The sequence below is a fragment of the Rhyacophila brunnea genome, unplaced genomic scaffold, assembly GCF_057557595.1.
Source record: "Rhyacophila brunnea isolate RB1 unplaced genomic scaffold, BYU_Rbru_1.0 scaffold_12, whole genome shotgun sequence".
Classification (NCBI taxonomy): domain Eukaryota; kingdom Metazoa; phylum Arthropoda; class Insecta; order Trichoptera; family Rhyacophilidae; genus Rhyacophila; species Rhyacophila brunnea.
In genome coordinates this window covers 8,330,144-8,353,064 of record NW_028232774.1, presented here as the reverse complement: position 1 = coordinate 8,353,064, position 22,921 = coordinate 8,330,144, and the positions used below count along the sequence as shown (strand labels likewise).

The 22,921-nt window shown below is 34.8% G+C and overlaps 1 protein-coding gene across 2 annotated transcripts; it reads left to right on the top strand.

The window, feature by feature from the left end:
• The first annotated feature begins 11 nt into the window (after positions 1-11).
• l(1)G0020 (RNA cytidine acetyltransferase l(1)G0020) lies at positions 12-22,068 on the top strand. 2 transcript variants are annotated; one of them, XR_015072234.1, is made up of 17 exons: positions 12-217; positions 1,238-1,332; positions 4,441-4,600; positions 5,689-5,825; positions 7,658-7,820; positions 8,073-8,215; positions 10,153-10,429; positions 13,299-13,514; positions 13,879-14,109; positions 14,453-14,598; positions 14,732-14,879; positions 15,966-16,252; positions 17,573-17,775; positions 17,951-18,120; positions 19,230-19,478; positions 20,981-21,133; positions 21,865-22,068. XR_015072234.1 is itself a non-coding variant. In XM_085960736.1 (17 exons), exons 1-17 carry the CDS (start codon positions 110-112, stop codon positions 21,977-21,979), a joined length of 2,997 nt encoding a protein of 998 aa, XP_085816862.1. In that variant the 5' UTR covers positions 12-109; the 3' UTR covers positions 21,980-22,068. The 2 variants fall into 2 exon arrangements, 1 of the variants encoding a protein (XP_085816862.1); XM_085960736.1 differs by having other exon boundaries at positions 20,985-21,133.
• Positions 22,069-22,921: the final 853 nt, after the last annotated feature.

Sequence of the window (22,921 nt, the reverse complement as noted above, 5' to 3'; positions counted from 1 at the left end):
CGGTAAAAATTAGTGAGGTTATGTGTATCATCGCGCGTCAGCCGTTAACATTCTGAGTGCCCTTGTTTCATTTATATCATATTTTGTAAATCAAAATACTTATTTCAAGATGGTTAAAAAGAAAATCGACAATCGTATTCGTGTGATGATTGAAAATGGTGTTAAACTTGGCCATAGGACGATGTTTTTACTCGTGGGTGACAAAAGCAGAGACCAGGTATTTATATTTTGTAATCAAACTATGCCCAATTCTTGAAGAATCAAAGCACAATGTGAACTGAGATAATATTACATATCAACAAATGTATAAGAATTGTAAACAGAGTCAAAACATGATGCCCTACGTTCGATATAGTGAGATCCTTACACAAAATGCTGCTCTAAAATGAAGTTAAAATGCCGCCCACTTCCATTTTTGTCTCAAATTGAATGCAAACTCATAATATACTCAGTATGACAGTAAGCATACATTGTCAGCAGCACAGGAAAAAAACCTCTCAAAAGTGGTATTACTCTTCTTTATTTATTTGTAACCCCTAAGGAGTGCATGACCTGCCTACCCACACGAGATGTCACTGGTCCTACATAATTATATTGGTGTCATATTACCTCTTGTTTCTCACCTTTATAATGGAGTTCTATCATATAGGTGTTATTGTACTTGATTTAGATATATATATACGCTTGCTGTATTGAAAATAAATAATTAACATTAGTACTTTTTAAAAATGTAACAGTAACAAGCCGGGTTAGTACTTTTAACATTCCCATTACTGTAATGTCACCTTATGTTACCCTACCCATTAACCTACAATTAATATTTCAGTTAATATGTATGCACTTCATCATCTTCATATTTCAGCTATTCCTAAAATCATCAATATTACATCTAATTAAACTGTTACCTGTCATAAAAAAAAATACCCACGATGGCCGCGCGGCTTGTTCGTCGGCCTATAACATCGTGGGTCCCAGGTTTCGAATCCTGGGTCTAGCAAATACACATATTGTTTTTCAATATGTGTTTGAGTATGGACCTAATAGGTTGAGCAAGTGGCTAACATCCATTTCTCATAAAAAGAAAAATCTCTTGTGGTCAAAAAGAAAAAAAAATATTGTCAAACGGTAACCCAAGGTGACATCACCGGAATGGACGGATTTTATTAGCATCGTGAAGAGAAGGTTAAAGTGAAATAATTTCTTTTCAATGTAAGTATGTTTACAATTTTCTATTCAGGTTCCAATCCTTTATGATATGCTTGCTAAATCGACCGTCAAAGCTCGGCCTACCGTATTATGGTGCTACAAGAACAAAGATGAATCTATCAGCAAGTGAGTAGATTTAATTTACTATTTTGTTTAATTACTCGCAGAAAATCTTGGCTAAAATTCCCAGTTGAATCAAAAATTCTCTTTCCTTATCAATAAGTGTAATTTAATAGACAATAAATTAAAAGAAATGATACTTAGGAATAAAAGAGAGCTATATTTTTCAAATAGGGGGGCAGGAGAGGGATCAGCACGCAGTGGTTATACAAATTTGCTATTTTTTTTAAAGGAGATATATTATCAAAAAAATCAAAACCTAACAGCCTACTATGTAGGTACTTATTCCCAAGTGTGTTTAGGGTATGTTAGCTTTTGGCTTGTTGTGAGATTTCAAATGAACGGATATGACATCAGATATCCTATGGAAGGCACTGAGTAGAGCCCCTGCGCTCCCCACAACATATCTTGTTACTTTTAGTGGGTTTTGCGCCATTCACTGACTTAAAATTTTATTATTTGAGTTTTAGACTACAAACCAATTTCATTTCTTTGCAATGTAAAATACTGTAATTATTCGCAAGTAAAAGAATGTAAGTATAAAATTGTTTAGTATTCAGACCCTGCGCTTTATGAAGTTTGCTTATGATTAATACCTTCATTCAAATATAAAGACAGTAGATTTTCAAAATATTCCTCAGCTTATGCAGGTATGTATTAAGGAGCATCCACATAAGTTGCCTGGATCAATGCTATTTACCAGCAGCGAAGGGTGGAGGTAGGCTGTTAAGATCCGACATAAATATTGCACAATAAAGTTTCTTAGTCATAAGTATTTATTTTTATTGAACTGAGACTACAATTTACAGATGATGTTGGTTAATTTTTTTAAATCAATTAAACCCTGCTTAAACCAAACCATTATAGTTTTGGTGTATTTTGGGCGATACGACAAAATCGTGTACACTTTTTCATTCATACTTATTTTTTGTTTTCGTTGGATTAAGAATACATATTACACATATTGTTAGTTTTTTTTTAAATTCATTTAACCCTGCTTAAACCAAATTATAATAGATTAAAAATATGATTATATAATGTATGATTTAATTGCATAATTTTAGATATTTTATAGATAGACAAGGAATTTCTGAATATTACCTATTATGGACTGGTTTTTCGCATGGTTTAATTGATTTTTAAAAACTAACCAATACCATCTGTAAATTGTAGTATTATTTCAATGAAAACAAATACGTATCACTGAAAAAGTTTACTGTGCACTATTTATGGCTGATCTTAACAGCCTACCTCCACCCTTCGTCACTGCTATTTACATAAGACAGAGATATTAAATCAATAGGGAAGAACAAATAATTGAAGCTGTTAGTTTCAAAATCAGTTATCTCCTTATTCGTTTCTATATTAGTTGGAATCCTGGGTCTGACAAGTACTCATATTGTTTTTCAATTTGTGTATGAGTCAGAGTATGGAACTAATAGGTTGAGCAAGTGGCTGACATCCATTTCTAATAAAAACAAATTCTGCTAATACAAACCTACACATATGATCCTATTAGGATCTGACATGGTCGAGAAAAAGGAAAAAAAATATTATTAATGTAAAGCCTCAGTGGCAGCGTTTTATGGAGCGGAGCGTGCGGTGTGCATGTTTTACAAGTGTGCACAATATGGACACTGCATGCTCCGCACTGCAAAACGCTGCTACTGAGGTTTTTACGCTTAGTAAACAAATTAGAAAGGGCAAATAGCGAAATGAAGTGTCTTTAACAACATTAAAATTCTTATAATAATTGTTTAAAGTTGGTTGTTGAATATAAAAAATAGTGGCTGATGAATATAACTGACTTAATATGTAATTAACCTCTAGTTTAATTCCATTTTACTAACAAATCAATGTAAATTTGATAGTTATTAGAAGTAGAATCAAGACAAATATAAAAAAAAAAAGTTAGCAGTTGGTCCTAAAAACTATTTAGAAATACCGTCAAATGGGGCGACATTGAAATCGAGGGGCTACTTTTATACTTTGAAAATGATTTTGAAATTGGCAACACAGTACCCACCGGAACGGTATAATTATAAGTTACCGGTCTATTTTAAAAGATATATCTATGGTCTACCTGTCAAACTACAAATACGGTAATTAAGTGTCCGATTTGTTGTATATCGGAATCCGTAAACATCAAGGTGAATTTGGTGTCTTATTTGAAGAGCTATAAAATGTGAGTACCCTTTTATTATCATCGTAGTAATCCAATGATTATTTAAATACTATAGTGATATCACTATTTCTTTTTCATATTTTAAATTCAAATTTATTGAGGTGAAGTACACTTTTGTGTAACATACTGATTTAGAGTATGGGGCGTCATTGATACGGGGTATCAAAGTCGCCCCCACACCTAATACCTATACTGAAGATGGTGTAGTTGCTAAATTTTAAGAATATTCTTGTGATTTTTTTTTAATTTCCATGTTTTTAATTTCAGAATAAGATGGTGCGACAGTACAAAAGAAAACTAAGTTCAAATTATATAATTTTAAGTTTTATTGGTTATTTTGTATTGTAATTTTGGTCTCGTATAAAAATGTTCCTAGATCTTTGTTGTTTACCCTGTACTTTTTTAATAACATGATGAATAAATGCTATAATGCAAATCTGTACATTTTTTTGTTTATTTTTTTGATTGAAAATACGTTTTCACATTTTTATTTTATTTAATGTAGCTTGTAACTCCTGAAAAAAAATTGGGAAAAAAAATGAAATATAGGGATGGGTTTGAAGTCCCACATATAAACTAATGAAAGCATAAAAAAAATAGGTATCAAAGTAGCCCCACCCCATGGTGTGACTTTGATAGGGTACATTTTATTTTTTATTTCAATACGTATTCGTTAAAATTTCAATTTAATATTATTATTCGGTTGGTATTAATAATGCAATATTTACATTATTTTTTCAGTCTATTCCTATAGTCGGTTTTCAAAATATCGTAAATATAAAATCAAAATCGATCAAAGTCACCCCACTTTACGGTATTCACATAACTTACACTTACAATTATTAGTATATCTCTGTGTCTGGTCGTATATCTGTGTAAAAACAATCTGTTTAAGCCATATTTTATTCACATTCCTGAAATTATTTTAGCCATGGACGGAAACGCGCTAAAAAAATTGCTGCTGGAAAGTTGGACATTTCAGAAGAGTCGCTTTTTGACTCGTTCCGTGTTGCCACTACAATACACGGTCGATACTATTCTGAGAGTCACGCCATACTTGGACACACATATGGTGTTTGCGTATTACAGGTACACATTTTTATATTCATATAATATCATCTCAAAATATTTATCATAAATCATACCTTAATATATGAGATCATTCTTGTAAATTAAAAATGGTAAATTACATACTAGTGCCATAATTCAAAACTCTTTATAAGCAAACATTAATGATTAATATATTTACCTTTTTTTACATTCATTCAAGTTACTATATTACTAGCAGATGGTATTCATAAGTAGTTTTTATAGATGTGCCAGTATTATTCATTGATTGGTTTGTTGAAAACTCTGCGTATGTAATATAAATTTATAGGATGGTTTTTATATAATTATAACGTAGAAACACTTTGGGCCCGCGTTGGTCGCCAGTTATAGTATGTTTTGGTTATAAAATAGAAACACTTCCGGTTTTGTATCTATTCAGAGTTCACAGAGATTTAATCAATAATAACAGAGAATATTTCAAACAGTACACGAAAATAGATTAACAAGATAAGATGACTCGCTCTTGCAAACTTGCCAAGGATTAGTTCAGTTAGGTATCACATTTGACAACTAGATACCACACTTATCACTAGAAACGAATCTCGTAGTGTAAGGTGCTTAGTCTCAAAATAGTGGGCCTGTATGATCAAAGGGTCAGAGCTAATCAGATTAAACTAACTGGCTGTGAGAGATCTGTGAAAGATCTATGAGAGATATCAATTTCAGAGTCAATCTAATCCGTCTACATAGTGCTTGCGACGTCCAGTCAATGGGCAGCGCCATCTATGGGTCTCTTTTCAAAGTTACGCCACTGTATATAGAGTTAAATCCTAATCTGTCTACACAGCACTTGCGATCAACGGGCCGCGCCGCGCCATCTATGGGTCTCTTTTCGAAGTTATGCCTGCTATAAATTTTATAATTATAAAGAAAGTAGACAGCAAAATTCAGCACACTGAAACAGACATTAAATGGCCTTGCAATCAATGTACATATCTTGAATTTTATTCAAATCTCATAGGCTAGGTAAAATTTTAATGCTGTTTTTAAATCTGTACATAGTACAATTCACATTATAAATTCTTTTTTACCAGTTTACTATATTGAATCAATGGCTTATTCTTTAGGACTTTGAAGCCCTCACTCCGAATTTGATGGCCCGTACAATTGAAACAGTGGAAGGCGGCGGCCTCATTATATTCTTACTCAAAACAATGGATTCTTTGAGACAGCTTCATTCAATTGCCATGGACGTTCATTCAAGGTACACCTTCTCATTTTATTACATTCTTCACTTTCAACAGACGTGTCATATCAGTTTATAACACTTATTCAACTTTTAAAACACCATCTAATCACCTAGTCCCAAACTAAAATATTAAATTAAGCTCTGTAATCATCTATCTAATTATGGGTCGCAGATTTGACCCCGCAGCTGGCAAAAAATGCAATTCAATGTATGTTTGATCCAGTTGCAAAGATCAATGGATTGGGTGAATGACTAACAACCATTCTTCATAAAAATCATATGTTAAAATAAAACTACATGCACTCTATGGAGGGCCATATGTTCCGTTTAAGTGCAAAATATACACTACTAGATTATAAATAATTACAAGATAAATAAAACTTTTTATATACAAATCATATAAACTTGACTTGACTAGCTTAAAGCCGCGTTGACATGGTCCAAGTACACTTGGATCGAGTGCCATCCAAGTGACAGCTTCATACTAATTATTCCTATCCAATTAACTTAGATGAGTAGGACGCGGTCCAAGTAGCTTGGATAGAAATAATTAGTATGAAGATGTCTCATACGAGTGCACTTGGATGGCACTCAGTCCAGGTGTACTTGGATCATACTTGGACCGTGTCAACGCGGCTTAAACGATCAAAAAAATTGTACTTGATAGAAATACTGAATAACGAAATGTCATTCCATATTGATTTCCATAGTAACGCACGTATATATTATTAATAATTTAGTTGCTAGGACCCCCTAGCAAACAATAATGGTTTCGAAATAAATTTTCATACAAAACAGAATTAACTAATGAATTCAATTCTACTTAAAGATGGCTAAAAGTATTAAAAAAATGCATTGGCATCGTGTTCTGATATATTCTAAAAGTTTCAAATGTCTAGCTAGTTGGGAAGTTAGTTAAAAATCGACTGCAAGATTTGTACCGGACAAATAAGAATACGACCTAAGAAAAACGTTGTAACAATAAATGGGTTTTGGTAAAAAATCTGATTCTGGGATCAAAAATTGTATTGATGTGTCGGTTTTGGTAAAGAAAAGAAAAATAAAGAATGTGAAGAGGTTTGTTAAATGACACCTATGACCAGTCACATAAAAAAGGTTTCGATAAATCCGATATGATACCGATTCCATGTACATATCAATACTTTTTCTTTCGATATGATGTAACGAGCCTAATCGCGACAGGCATTGTTGTGTTGACTAAATCATCAATATTAGCTATCTAAATAAATAGCTCTCTGTATGCACATAATCAATAATTAAATTGTACAACAATTATGTGTCCGAAAAGAAAAAGGTGTTATCTCTAAAATCGCTTCTTTCCAGGAGAATCAAAATAAGATTGATGTTTAGACCATTTTATATTCGATTTATAAGACTTATCGCCCTTTACCTTTCGCTCACGGAATTATGGTTTGTTTTAAAAAATAGCATCATCATTGTTTTGACTCTACAATCTTTGATGGGTCTTGGCCTCTTCTAAAAATTTTCTCTATCCCACATGAATACTACATAATTAAAATTGTAAATTACGTACAATTTTCAAAAAAAAGGTAAATTACTATTTTGCATGTTTTTTTACAAGGAATAATTGTTTGCAATTTGTTCAGCTGATGGATTTTTTACTCTGGGTCCAAAGACAATATTGTAAAAACATAATATGAATTTGCTAGAAGTAGAATTCGAAACCACAGTCAACAGATTTAGAGACAGATATTCTATCACTGCTTTACCGTGGGAGCATAAAAAACAAACCATTGTACATATGTAATAATACTAATGTGTATGTTTTGAATTTACGAACTATTAAATAATGATGTTTTTTTTAGGTTCCGAACAGAAGCTTATGATAGTGTTTCCAATCGCTTCAACGAAAGATTCCTTCTTTCTCTGATGGATAATAAAAGATGTTTAGTTCTTGATGATTGTCTCACAGTTCTTCCAATCTCTTCTTTAACCGCCCAAGTTGTCCCAGTGGAACATGTACCAGAGGTTTGTTTACTGATAATATTAATTTTTATTTTCTACAAGCTTAGTGCCTATTCCATTATATTAAACAGCAGCCCACTGATAAGAATTTATTAGTTTGAAAATATTTTCTTAGTTCAATGAAAACAAATAAATACGACTATCAAAGTTTAGTGTTCATTATTTATGTTGAATACCCTTTGCTACTGATGCCTATGTTAAAATAAATTGAGATCAAATATGTATTGATTACATGCTTATGTTAATAAATTGCAGCGTGTGGATCCAAGATTGGTTGATTTCATATCTTCACTATCTGATTCCCCGCCTGCTGGCCCACTGGTGAGCCTGTGCAAGACTTATGACCAAGCCACTGCACTGGCAACACTCATCAACACACTCGCAGATAGAGAACCAAGGTAATTGTAACAATTTGAAAGAACTACTCTCCATATTCAATATTCAAATAAATACATCAACACACTTGCAGATAGGGAACCGCGGTAATTGTAACAATTGGAAAAAACTACTATGTATCCACATTCAAACAAGTACATATTATAATGAATATATTTTTTTTGTGATATGTAGTCATTTGTTTAGATCATGGCCCCCACAAAAGGGGGGTTGACAGGGCTCTAACCTGGGGGCCCGAGCTCAGGAAGGGCGCGGCGTGGCAAGTCGACCTAACAAGTTATATAAACACACATCACAAATTCTCTCTAATAGTAAAAAAAAGTCGCCTGCCGTGCTATTTTACTTCAGTAATGTTATTATTTAAAATTATGTGGTTGTACGATACAAATTTTAATTGCATATCGATACTCGCCAACTCCATAACTCAAATGGATGTCTTAAAATATGGAAAAAAAGCACAAAATATACACATTAATTTTACCGCGAACGCCATTTGGAAAACGCTATTGTGTCTTTATCTTTTGCGATAGGTAGGGGGGCCCGCTTCAGGATGTGGGGGCCATGATTTAGATACTAATGAATGTATTCTAAAATTCGTTAGTATCATGCTGACCAACTGTACTCCAGTTATTTTATGTGGACTGATATGCATATGTATTCAAGAAAAATGAACTTGATATTTCAGCGGTAGGGCATGCATGCAAATTGATTGTGTGTCATTAGAAATATGCGTAAGGCACTTGCCGCATGTTGGCCATGCCCCTCTCACTAATGCATATTCAGTGACCTCTGAAGCCATGACAGGTTTTTTAAAATGAAAATTGATTGTTGGCCATTCTCATCAATACACCGGGTCCTTGCTCTCTGAATCAACCACACATTGAAAATGTTAATTCACCAGACTCAGGATTAAAAGACAGCCAATACACTGTAGGTACCAAAAAAGCATCTTAATAAAATCTTCACTCTGCAGAGAACCAAATGCTGCACTTAGTAAAATGATACATAATGGTAACTTACCTAAAGAATGTTAAATTCACCGTGCTCAACTCCTTTTGCTGTATAGAGATGGCACTAGTATTTTTTGAAATGACATCTTTACCCATCTGGTCTACAAAAAATGATTTTTAATAAATACTGACACTTATCAAATTAGTATTGTTAGATAATATATAATAATAGATCTCAATATATTTCCTGCTTCCAATGACTGCAACTAAAATCGGGTGACATAAAGTACTATGTTCGACCCTTTACGTTAACTTCGAAAGCATTTTTGTCAAGAAGTCTAAGTGACGAAGCCCACTAGAAGCCGTGTTCGGGGCGCTCACTACGAAGTAGGCCCCCTCCCACCCGCGCTTTACCCTTCACCTATGTAATAAGGGGCACGATAAGCTCTAAATAATTATTATTATCAGCGTCTGTCATAACAAAGCAATAAAAATATTATATTATTTCTCGGGGCTTGTAATTAATATTCACGATGACATCATTCTACCAGCGAAATATTGGACACGCAGCAACTAAACAATGAGTTTACTGTTATTAAATAATGTCTACCATGCCCGTGTATCGACAACGCGTCCAGAAGCGGATAAAGTAAAACAGCGCGCGCCTCTTTTGCTTGCCGTTTTCAATGAATGGGCTATGTTGTATTTTCGTTAATTCGTCCCGCTGAGAAGCCAAACCACGGATGAATCATGGGGCGGGCGGCCACAATGTGTCGTCAAATCCAGTGTGCTCTGGCGTATTTGATTACGTTGTATTTTCGATGATTCACGCGCCACTTGTGAAATTTTGTGTGCCCCGCTGTATTGAGTGCCCCGCTCGACGCGTTCTAGGGGCGCTATCGCTAAGACATGTGGTTGAATTGTTTCTGCTAAAAAAATACCGGATACGTTTCAAATGAATAATTTGTTTTATTGCTGTTTGATTTCAGGCCTCCACATTGTCTGACCGCCTCGAGAGGTAGAGGTAAATCTGCATGTCTAGGATTGGCTGTATCGGCAGCCATAGCTCTAGGTTACGTCAATGTCTACGTGACATCCCCACACCCTGACAATCTGATCACCCTCTTTGAGTTTGTCCTCAAGGGTCTGGATGCGTTGCTGTATCAAGAACATGCTGATTATAATATTGTTCGTTCTACGAATCCAGAATTCAAGAAGGCGATTGTTAGGATTAATGTATCAAGAAATTCGAGACAGACAATACAGGTAATAATAGATTATATTTTTCGCAGATATTTGACGCTTTTGAACTGGATCAAGATCATAATTGTTCTATTCAAATATGTACCTCATGCCTGAATGTTAGAGTGATCCTCAAGTCGTCTTATCCAGTCCGAAACTTCCTCCAATCTGGAATTTTGATCACTCGCACATTCTGAGTCACGTTACCCGTCCACCGCAATCTAATTCTCCCAAAACTCCTCCGCCCAGACGGCTTTACATCGAAAAAATCTGAGCTAGTCGACTCAGGTTAATTTTTTGAATTTGACCAGCCTATTCTAGTCATGAAATTTTGATGGTTTCGATTGTGCTGAGTTCCCAAATTCCTCATAGACTTTGCGTTTGTGACATATGTGCCACATTCATTCTTGGCTCCAAATATAGCTCACAAAATCATTTATTCGAATATCAGAAGACCATTTTCCCACCATAGGCTCCTTTTCTTCTTCACAGCCTAATTTCTCATTTATCGGTGTTTTGTCTATTGCACTCGGTGTACCTACACCATGGTTCCCACATCCTGAAACGGGCCATCAGGCTAGGATATTTGGCGGGCCCCCTACCTGCCGCTAAGATTTAAGGCAGTGTGAAACACTACATTAACGTTTTTCAAATTGTGTTTTAGTTCAAATTAAGGGTTCTTATATAGTGAATTATTTTGATTGTTAAATTTGAATTTAACACATAATAATCAAAAAATATATTGCACAAGTAATTGAAAATGTTCATGGTTATGAAGTATAATAGCGCCGCAGGCGACTTTTTTTACTATTAAAGCTAATTTATGATGTGTGTTTATCTTACTTATCTGGTCAACCCGACACGCCGGGCCCTCCCCAGCCATGACATACACCACTCCAGAATTCGGGTGGACACCGAGAATTTTTTGACAGTTCCATTAGGGATTGGGTTTCTAAAAAAACCTGACATTAGTGTACCGAAATTTTTGTGTTAGAAATTAAAATCTAAGAAATTTTTCTAAAAAGGTTGCTGGAGAATTATTACAAACCATTTTTTTGCCGTGTTTTTATTTGTCTTAAGCCCAAAGGTATAGTTTATTGGCTTTCAATTTCAATGTTTAAAATCATTCTGATAATTTTCATGTTTGGGGGGTGCCACGGCCCCTTGGCCCTCCCCCTGGGTGCGCCACTGATTTTCAGACATATTGTGAGAACTGTCCCTCCAGTGTTTTGTATACCTGGATTTTTGTGTTCTGAGATATCACTTCAGATTTCAAAGTAAAATTTTTGGCAGTCTTTATTCGTCTTCTGATTTCTCTTTACATATTGATAGGGGTAAAAATAGAGCCCAGATAAGTAAAATGGTCAGTTTTTTCTAAAGAGTCATTCCTAATTTCATGTGGCTGATTTATGGCTTTAGAGGATACAATGTATGTCAAAAATTTATCATAATCGTTTAGTGGCAGTATATCGAGAAAAAAATCCACCATAATTATGTATAATATTAGTTGTATGTACGAGGGTGGGTCAATAAGTCCTTAGAAAAGCCGACAGGTGGCGCGACTAGTACTGTAAGCGGTTTGTTTTCATGCAGCGGCACTACCGATTCAGTATGCTGCGAAGTTTCAATCAGATTGGTCGGGTTGTTGTGTGTTTCTCGTACATTTAAAAAAAAAATTTGCTTGTGGAAAATGGAAAAATGGAAAATGGAGAAAATTGAGTTTAGATCTGTTATTAAACATTTTAATATAAAAGGGTTAACAGCAAAGGAAATAAAAAATGAGTTGGATTTAGTTCACGGCATATCTGCTCCTTCACTTGAAACTATTTATAACTGGTTAAATGAATTTAAACGTGGTCGTACATCAACAAAGGATGAACCACGCTCAGGACGTCCTGTAGAGGTGACTACACCAGAAATGATCAATAAAATCCACGATATGGTGTTAAGTGACCGAAGATTAAAGTTGAGTGAGATAATTGAGGTTCCAGGGATCTCAAAAGGTAGCGTCATTTCTATTTTACATGACAAATTGGGCATGAAAAATATTTCTGCAAGATGGGTGCCGCGTTTGCTCACAGTCGACAATAAACGCAATAGGGTGGTGGCCTCTAAAGCCCTGTTGTCGCTCATGCAACGCAATCCGGATGAATTTTTTCATCGCTTTGTGACTGTGGATGAAACATGGATACACCACTATACTCCCGAGACGAAAGAACAGTCAAAGCAGTGGATTGCGAAGGCAAACCATGTCCAAAGAAGGCGAAAACCGTAAAATCAGCTGGTAAGGTTATGGCTACTGTATTTTGGGATGCACGTGAAATTATTTTCGTTGACTATTTGGAAAAAGGAAAAACAATAACAGGGGATTATTATGCATCTTTATTGGACCAGCTAAAAAACAAAATTGAAGAAAAACGGCCTCATTTAAACAGGAAAAAAATCCTCTTTCATCAGGACAATGCCCGTGTTCACACATGTTTACGATCAATGGCTTAAATTGAAGAATTGAAGTTCGAATTGGTCGACCACCCACCGTATTCGCCAGATTTAGCCCCCAGTGACTTTTTCCTTTTCCCAAACTTAAAAAAATGGCTAAGTGGACAACGTTTTTTTTCAAATGAAGAAGTCATCGATCGGACAAATGCTTATTTTGAGGACCTTCCGAAAACTTATTTTTCTGACGATTTAAAAAAAATTGAGAAACGTCTTACCAAGTGTATTGAGCTCCAAGGAAATTATGTTGAGAAATAAAAAAAAAATACAAAAATAAAAACTGTTTTAATGCTTTTTTCTAAGGAATTATTGACCCACCCTCGTATTATACATACTTTGAATCTACAATATTGTCTCAGTATGACAGTTTTCAGGTATTTTATAATGTTGGTTACAGTACATCGCACCTGACGACCACTCTCTATTGGGAGCAGCAGATCTGGCGTTAGTGGACGAGGCAGGAGCGATTCCTCTTCCTTTGGTAAAGGAAATTCTTCGCAGGGCTCCGTTGGCACTTCTCTCTTCAACCGTTGCCGGCTATGAAGGAACTGGACGGTCTCTCTCTCTGAAACTGTTCAGTCAGATCCAGCAAAGAGGAAATGCACCACCTGCAGTAAGTTTGACAAATATCAGCTCTTTTACGATGTATTGATCCACGATTAGTACAAACTGTAATATGATTGATTCTATTACTTATCTACATACCGTTTGCGATTTTACGTAATTGTTCATCTAAATATTGTTTTAGGCTTGTAAGACCAATGGCAAGCAGTTTTATCTCAGTGTGGTCATGATAAATAAATTTCAGAGTATGTATAAGTTGTAAGCTTGTTAGAAGTGAATATGCCCTGATAATTTATTTGCAGCTAATATAATCATTAGGCTAAGTTACCTTTTTTTAGCATCACTATCACATTATTATAAAAGGTTAATCTACATATAACTTTTTTTTCATCATCATCATCATTCTGTTTTAGTTGACTCTTGATGAGCCGATCCGTTATCGGCGCAATGACGATGTAGAGGCGTGGTTGTCGGGACTGTTGTGCCTGGAGGCCACTCTGCCGCCAGCAATCGGGGCTGGATGCCCTCCACCAGCTTCCTGTGAACTCTTCTACGTGGACAGAGATGCACTTTTCTGTTACCATAAAGCTGCGGAAGCCTTCTTACATCGCCTTGTCGCTATTTATGTATCCAGCCATTACAAGGTAAAAAAAAAACATTTGAAGTAAATGTAGAAGTCATTTGAAGAACGGTACTTACCAGCAGTGATTGTACTTTATGAATTCTAAACCATCTCATAAAAATCTAAGAAACATTGAAAACTGCTCTCGTGTCTACATACATATAAATTGCTTTATGACAGGCAAAACACCCATAGTATTCTCTCATGTGAGAAGGTAAATTTTTTCAATTATAATATTGAATAAAATGCTAGAAATAGAAGAAAATCAAAGATCAAATACAAAAACGATAATAAATATTCGTGAAAGTCTCAAGTACCATACTGAATGTTTTGCTTAATATTTCCTTTATTTCTTTTTGTTGCAGAACAGTCCAAATGATATTCAAATGCTGGCTGATGCATCATCACATAACTTGTTCTGTCTGCTCGCGCCAACATCTCCAAAATCTACGTCTCTACCTGAAGTACTTTGTGTCGTTCAAATTTGTATGGAAGGAAGATTGTCAGATAGGTTTGTTATTTACATACCTTCTGTGTACAAAGTAAAAATAGCATCTAGAATTATATTTCCACTACTTTAAAACAACATAAATTTTTGTATCTAACAAATAACATGAGCCATTAATTACTATTTGAATTCGTAGGACAGTAAGTGATGGGCTTGGAAGAGGGAAAAAGGCAGCCGGTGATTTGATACCTTGGAATGTATGTGATCAGTTTGGAGATAGGGACTTCCCACAGTTATGCGGAGCACGTATTGTACGCATCGCCACACATCCCAACTATCAAAAGGTATTGTATTTCCAATCATCTCCCAGCTCTTTTCATTGCGACCCCAACAAGTACGAATTTGTTATATCGTGATCGATTTTTAATAATATATTTTTGTCCCACACTTGTTTTGACATGTGCCACATACCAGGATACCAGGGTGGAAACACATGCGTTTGATCTATCTCACTTGCTCACGTGTAATTAAGTTAAGAGTGCAAATGAAACAAAACTAAGCCAGTACGTCTTAGATAGACCAAGCATGTTGTTTTTTCAGTTTGTTATTCTCCAAAACGTACCTTTTGCAATTGGTTACCTAGAGTGCGAAAATTATAAGTCGAAGTGTCATGGCCGCCGTTGTGGTGCTGTGATATATTATAAAAGGATTGTCAGTATTGTAGTTCTCAAAACGGCCACACTTCACACTTGCTGCAGTATATATTGTGGCTTTCATGATTATGTTTCAAAGATTCTCAATTCAAAATTTTATTTTTACTAATATTACGTACAGACCTACAAACTTATCTGTAGAATGACCAAAAGTGGAACACGAACTACCATAGGATGCCATTTTGAAAATTTCATTTGAATGTCAGATTTTGTCCAGCTACGAGTCTTGATTGGGTAGTTTTCGACAGTGGCTCCCCCGTCCCATTCTTCAGATAAGTTTCTAGGTCTGTACACAGAATCTTGTCTTGGCAGAATAATAAATTTGGTATTGTATTGTAGCAATAATAATTATGTGTATTGTTATTAAATTTACATTTGTAAAATATGGAAATTATCAAATGTAGTAGGCTGGTAATAAAAATATCGATCACTGTGTGTTATTCACACCCATGGTAGTCATTTCGTAGTCATAGAGTAACCATTTCTGAAGCTTTGAGTTGTAAGTTCAAAACCCGCGTGTGGCAAAATTCACCTGTGGTTTTTTTTAATTCAGAACCAAAAACAAATGGGTTGGGCAAATAACTGACAAATTTTAATCTCTGATAATATAACATCCACTCTATGAAACCCAATATTCGTTTATGAGGGAAATTGCTTATTTATCTTTTATATATTATGGTAGTCCTGTGTTGACAATTAATATATTTTTTTTTATAGATGGGTTATGGTAAAAGAGCTCTTCAGCAGTTGGCCTTGTACTATTCCGGAGAAATCCCTTGCATCAATGAAGAGGATCCTGAACAAGAGAATGAGGAATTGGATGAATTTGATAAAAGCGGTCTCTTAAATGAATCCATCAAGCCCCGTAAGAAACCTCCGACACTCCTTAAAAGACTATCGGAGAGACCAGCAGAATCTCTCAACTATATCGGTACCTCGTTTGGACTCACAGAACAACTTCTAAAGTTTTGGAAATCGCAAAAATATGTGCCTGTCTACGTTAGGTAAGACCTTAATGTCATATTGATTATATTGAACCTAATGATAGATAGCCTTATATAATATAATTATATATTTTTCAAAAATTAAGCGAACAGTGCACACGCGCCTTCTCTGCAGTTCCAATTTTAAAAACATTATATTGAAGTCAGTGACAGATAAACAAAACAAATCAAAATAGTACAGTGAAACCTCATTAGTAAGAACACTGATAATTCGAAATTTTTCCGAAAAAAAAAGTCTTGAACATTATTTTCATATAAAACCATACCTTTAATTCGAATTTCGTGATTCGAAATGATTTCAGAGCCCTGGCATATAAAAATATTCAAAAAATCATAATAAAGTACACTATTTCATGAGCCAGTCATTGAAAATTGTGACAGAATTTTCTTAAAACATAAAAAATTACTTATTTTATGAAGGTAATAAAAATAATCCTGACATTCTATGACTAGATTCGGTGGGCTATGATCGGAAACAAAATTAATGAAAATCAAAAAAAAGAAATTTTTCAAAATTTTATTAAAATTTTTTCCCCATACATTTCATAATTCTAATTTATTTTCGGTCTCGTGGAATTCGTGTTAACGAGGTTTTACTGTATTGCTGTCATTATAAAAATAGTTATATTAATTATATAAGTAAATTACATAATATTTTATTAGATAAAGAATAAACCAAGAATTTAAGACCTTTATTATTAAAAAAAATTAGGAAAATTTTACATACGAATTTTTATACTTACGAATAATTTACATACGAAATTTTAGATACATATCCCCACTATTTTTCGTCATAGTCTCCGTTACGATCAATGCACTAGGTCCTTGATTCCTTTGCCGTACAACTCCGCCGCCGCTGTCCTCAAAAATGTTCTCACCTCTTCCTCCATACTCTCGTCGGTCTCGAAGCATTTTCATTTATATTAAATACCTTTCTCTGTTAGCGCAGATGCTTTTCAATCCAATAATTGTTAATTTAAAGTTTGATATTTTCATACATCGTTATGCATCGTTATCACACACTAAAGTCAGGTTTGATTAGGTTGTGGTAGATTAGGTTGGTTTTAGTCTAAAAAGAAAGTTATAAAAGGTCATGCGGTCGTCAGCGGCACTATTATCCAATCTTTTCCTGTTATTTTACATGAGTTACGTTTCTATATTATAGATGCCAGCATGAAGTTCCTAATAATTATCAAAAATTTGGATATTTTTTCATACATAAATGATGAGATGGACTTTCCACGTAATATTTACAATTATATATGTATGTATTGGTATAAACGATTTTATACTATGTAATATGTTTCTGTTTATTTTCAGTCAAAAATGCAACGATCTAACTGGGGAACATTCTTGTATAATGCTTCGAAATCTTGGCGGCAACACTAATGATTGGCTCCCGGCTTACTTCACAGACTTCAGAAGACGCTTCACAAAACTGCTTCCGAAAGCATTCCAGAAGTTTCCAGCATCTCTAGGACTAGCCACAATCACAAATCCATATGTTGTAGTACAAAAACCAGGTAATTTCATTGTAATACAACAACTGTTTTCAATATATACACACATGTTAAATTAAAACAATGTAATGTATCGTTGGCTGGCATCATAGAAATAATTTTTTTTACCTATATTGCCATATTTTAAATGACAATGATAATTAACATGTAATTATAAAATATCTGTTTTTATTTCCAGATCTTAGCACAGATATAATTAACCATCATTTCACGGGGCATGATTTGAAACGAATGGATTTATATTCAAAGCAAATGGCCGACTATCATTTAATAGCCGATTTAACAACTGACTTAGCGACAACATTTTTCCACACTAATATTACAGCCAAATTAGATCCTCTACAACAGGTAAATAATTTACTTTTTTATATTTTGTATTTTACCAACAGATATATTTGGGCTCAGGGTCAGAGATGTAGAGCTTACAAAATTCGAACCGAAAAAAATCACATGTTGATTTTCAATGTATGTTTAGAACCAGACTGGTATGGATCTACATAATAGGTTGAGCAGGTGACATAACATCCATTTCTTGTAAAAACAAAAATCTGTTAAGACCGTACATCAGTTGAGGCACGGTCTAAAAAGATCGCTGCTAGGCGATGCGCGGATTGCGGGTCGCGGGTGCAAATGACGCCTGTCAAACGAAATATTATTTGTCATAAATTCAACATACGTCCATTTTATGTTCTGTTTATTGTTCTATTAGTAACAATAATAATATATTCATTGACATGTTTTCTTTTTAAAGTAAATGTGTAACGTTTTTAGTCATCTTTACACGATTTAAGAATTAATTGGCCCGTCGCCATCACGAAGCAAAGTGATGTGTTTCTAGCTCGACGTTCTCTCACTGAATGCGAGCGAGTCCAAAAATTCGTTGCGCCTACAGTTGAAAATTATTTGCCGTTTCACTGATGCGTCACCTTAATACAACCTCCACCTTGTTGAGGTCCATATTATGATTTGGTTAAACATGGTATGACATGGTTACAATAAAAATGTAGGTAAGTACCTACATTCAACGATCCTTTTCATTGTGTGCTGTTTTTAAATAAAAAGTAATTTTGCTTGTCATTGTTCATCTTATTCATTGCGGTTCTAAGTTTTAATTTAATTTGGTCAAACCATTCAAGAAATGTGTATAAAAGAGGCTGTTATTCGGCAAAATAAAGCCGTGTTTCTTGCGTATAACGCACAGTAGAACTTGAATTTTATTATTATTAATTTAACTATGAAACATTATACCATCATCTTATCTTGCTTATTGCGGAGATAATATAAGCATGCCAAATGCTTTCTCACTCGCACTTCTTATTCGTTTTTGTTCAGGCCTTGGTTCTTCCTAATCTTATTTTGCCATTTTATGTATGATTAATTATTACTTATAATATGTACATCCTTTGTAAATTGAGATAGCGTTTTGTAAATTTATATTGTCATACATTGTATTTCAGGCAGTTTTACTAGGTTATGGCTTCCAACACAGAGATATGGATTCTATATCAGCAGAGCTTGGTTTACCGGTATCCCAGTTGCTGGCCAAGTTCTTTGACAGCTGCAAGAAATTGAATGCTGCCGTTAATTCAGTACTGGAATTGAGCGCTGGAAAAAGCATAGGTTTTGACAATATGTCGGCAAATAATGTTAAAGGAGACGATCCACTCACTCAGACTCTTGATGAAGAACTGACAAGAGCGGCAAAGGTAGGCAACAGCTATTTATCATTGATACTATTGTTGCATTTTGTGCAATGTAGTTTATAAGATGACAATTCTTATTAATTTAGCCTAAATCACATTCACATTCTTTCATGTAGGATAAGATACTGTTCTGTGTACTTATGTTTATTCATGAGGGGAAGAGATAATTATATCAAATGAAAGAACATTTATCTATATGTGCTTACTTATCTCTCGTCTCTCCAATGTTAGCAACGAGATCAAAAAATTACTCTTTGTTCCTGGAGCATTGCAGATAGTAATGCTATAATTTTATTAGATTCAATAAGAACATTAATTTGATAGGTACAGGTACGACTTACGAGCACCTACTTTTGAATCATTCATAATTTTATATAAATTTGATGGATTGTATTTATAATTTAATTACCTACCTGTTGCCTTGTCTTTCCCTTCCATTAAGTATTTTTAAATGTTTTATAGACATGAATTTGGTCTCAATGCTATAAGGCCATTAATTTCTGATACAACACCTCACGGCCAACTGCATACGTATAATTTTTCGGACACGCCTCGCTCCAGCGTGATACATTGACCATGTCCTCACGGATCCGTGTGTACACCTCCATTCACTCATCCATTGCGTTGGCGGTCCAGGTGTCGAATACCTACTGTTCCCTTGTGGAGCCTGTGAAGAGCTCTGCATCTAGCATCTTACTAACTGACATACCCATCTCTGCGTATTTGCATCATTATAACATTTATTATATTGGATTTGAAGAACATAAGCTCAGCATTACTCGTATGCAACATGTTGGATATTTCTTCAAAAAGCCAAGTATTCGTCAGACAGTTGTTTTTGGCTTCTTCGTAAGGATCTTTCATATCTTGCATCCATACAGAACTATGGGATTGACAATCATATTCTAGATTCGAAATTTCATTTTTTTTCAAACTTGAACCTGAATAGGTCTTTCAGAGCAAAGATGTGTACTATTTCTTGGTGAGCTTACGAGAATAACTTTTAAAAATACTTGAAGGTTGTAAGTACTTTTGAACACTTACCCTCCTGTTATCATGTTTTAAGGGGTGGGTCCACTCCTTGATACACAAAAAGTTGAACATTCATGGACGATGAAATGAGTGGTTCACAAGCATAGTGAACCAAGTCCATTCTGGTTATTTTCGAGTAAGCTAGGTTCCAACATAATTTTTGAGTATTTCTTATTCTGTAAGGGTATGATTTCCCTTATACGAATAACTTAAATGTACTCTAAATAACACTTCAGAATTGCAATCACACCCTTACAGATTTAGAAATACTCAAATATTATGTTTGAATCTAACTTACCCAAAAATAACCAGAACGGACTTGGTTCACTATGCTTGTTGAACCACTCAAATAATAGATGAATATATTACGTATCTGATTTGTATAATAGACATTACATATTATGGGAATTCTTTCAACCAACATGGAAATAATAATATGTTTTGAACTTGTCATAATTTGTTTATTGATTGAGTCAGGAGCTCCAGAAGAAGCAACGGAAAGAAGTAGCGCGGCTGGCGGGAGAGGATCTCCAGCAATACCGGATCAAGGGAAGTGAAATGGACTGGGCCCAGGCACTTACCATTAACAGCAAAAATAAGAATGCTAATCTTATATCCGTCAAAAGGTCACCTGTCCATTCTATATCCTTATACATAATCACAATAAGACTAATTTCATATCCAATTTTAAGCAGTGTTTACAACATGCTACTCTGGGTAAATCATTCTACACTGGTATAGCTATACCCATGGGCTCCAAAAGGAGGGGACTGACAGGGCTCTAGCCTAGAGGTCCGGGCTTAGGAGGGGCCCGGCGTGGCAGGTCAATCAGTTAAGTTAGATAAACACACCACAAATTTGCTCCAACAGTAAAAAATGTCGCCTGCTATAGCAGAATTTTATTTTATAATTACTTTTAGTGTTTCCTATAATAAAAATTACTATCCAACATGGCGAAGGGTCAGTTTTTACTTGGCTATCACAAAAGGGGGTCGCGATAGGTTGGGGGGCCCGCCAAACATTGTGGCCTGGATGTCATAACGCTGATCTGGGTAACTTACGGACTCCCTCTACACTTCCATGTATTGGAAAATGTGTAGTAAGCTAGGGATATAGAGTGTAGGTACATGAAAGTGAGAAGTCATAAATTGCGATGGATAATCCAGTGTTACCCGAGGGATATAAGACAACTGAAAGGCCTCCCCCAAGATACATTGGATTGACAAAATAATAAATGAGGTATTCATCCAGCAGTAGATGGAAACAAGCTAATGAGATGATCTCTACGACATGTCAACCACAATATAGAAGTCACACTTTTATTTAAAACTTAAATAATGTTTTGTTTTATTTACAGTGGGGTAAAGCGAATGGGAGAGAGCAATGATAAAAACAAAGACCTTTTGGACAGTATCCCCACCAAGAAAAACAAGAAGTCTAAACACGGAAAGTCCAATAAAGGAAGACCTTAAATTTTAAAGATAAAAATAAATAATTCTATTTTATAAATTAATATGATTGTTTATTGTATAAATTGTACAATAAAAACACTAAAAAAATATTAGGCATTTTCAATTGTAACAGAACTTTGCCCCTCTTCCCAATGATTTAGATTTGTACATGAACATTTCATCTGTATGGCCATCATCATAAATGCTAAAGCCTAGTATTCACTAGGGGAGAAAATGTCCCTCAACACGATGCGCAACATTGCGTACTGTCCCCCAACGTCGCACGCAACATAGTGTGGCGCTCAACATGAGTCTTTCGAATATCCACTCTTCTTTCTCTTTGTAGTAAGTAGTTCCACACCCACCATCTTTTCTTTCTCTTACATTTCGATAAACTACTATTTAAAGTAAATATGTATACAGCACTGACCAACGCAACCTCCTCGGACGACAACTAATGTACCTGGTGTGTACAAGCAAAATGTTCCGTAACATTGTTCCTGAGACATCGCCGTAGATGTTGAGGGTCGTGTTGCCCCATTTGTCCCTAGTGAATTCACGAGACTTTAAAGCACAGGTTCTCAAACTTATTTCGACCATCGCCCACTTTGAGGTTTTAAAAAAATCTAGTGCCCCCATATTTTTTAACTTACCTTTTTACAATTACCATCTGTTGTGTATCTTAAAAACAGTTATTGCAAAAGTAATTTTTAAACATGCATTATTATAATATGGATAGGATAGATAGGGTGTGACCCATATCCTATTTCTGAAATCAAAGAATGTTTCAATGAGAGGAAATAAAACTCATACTTAAGGGGGGACATGCTCGTCGAAGGTCAAAATTGAGTTTTTATTGTATATTCAAACCATGATCCTGGACACTCCTTAAACGTTGTAGATGATCTATTTATATAATTTTGAAGCCTTGTTATCCTTTATAGTTATTTTAAACATTTGATG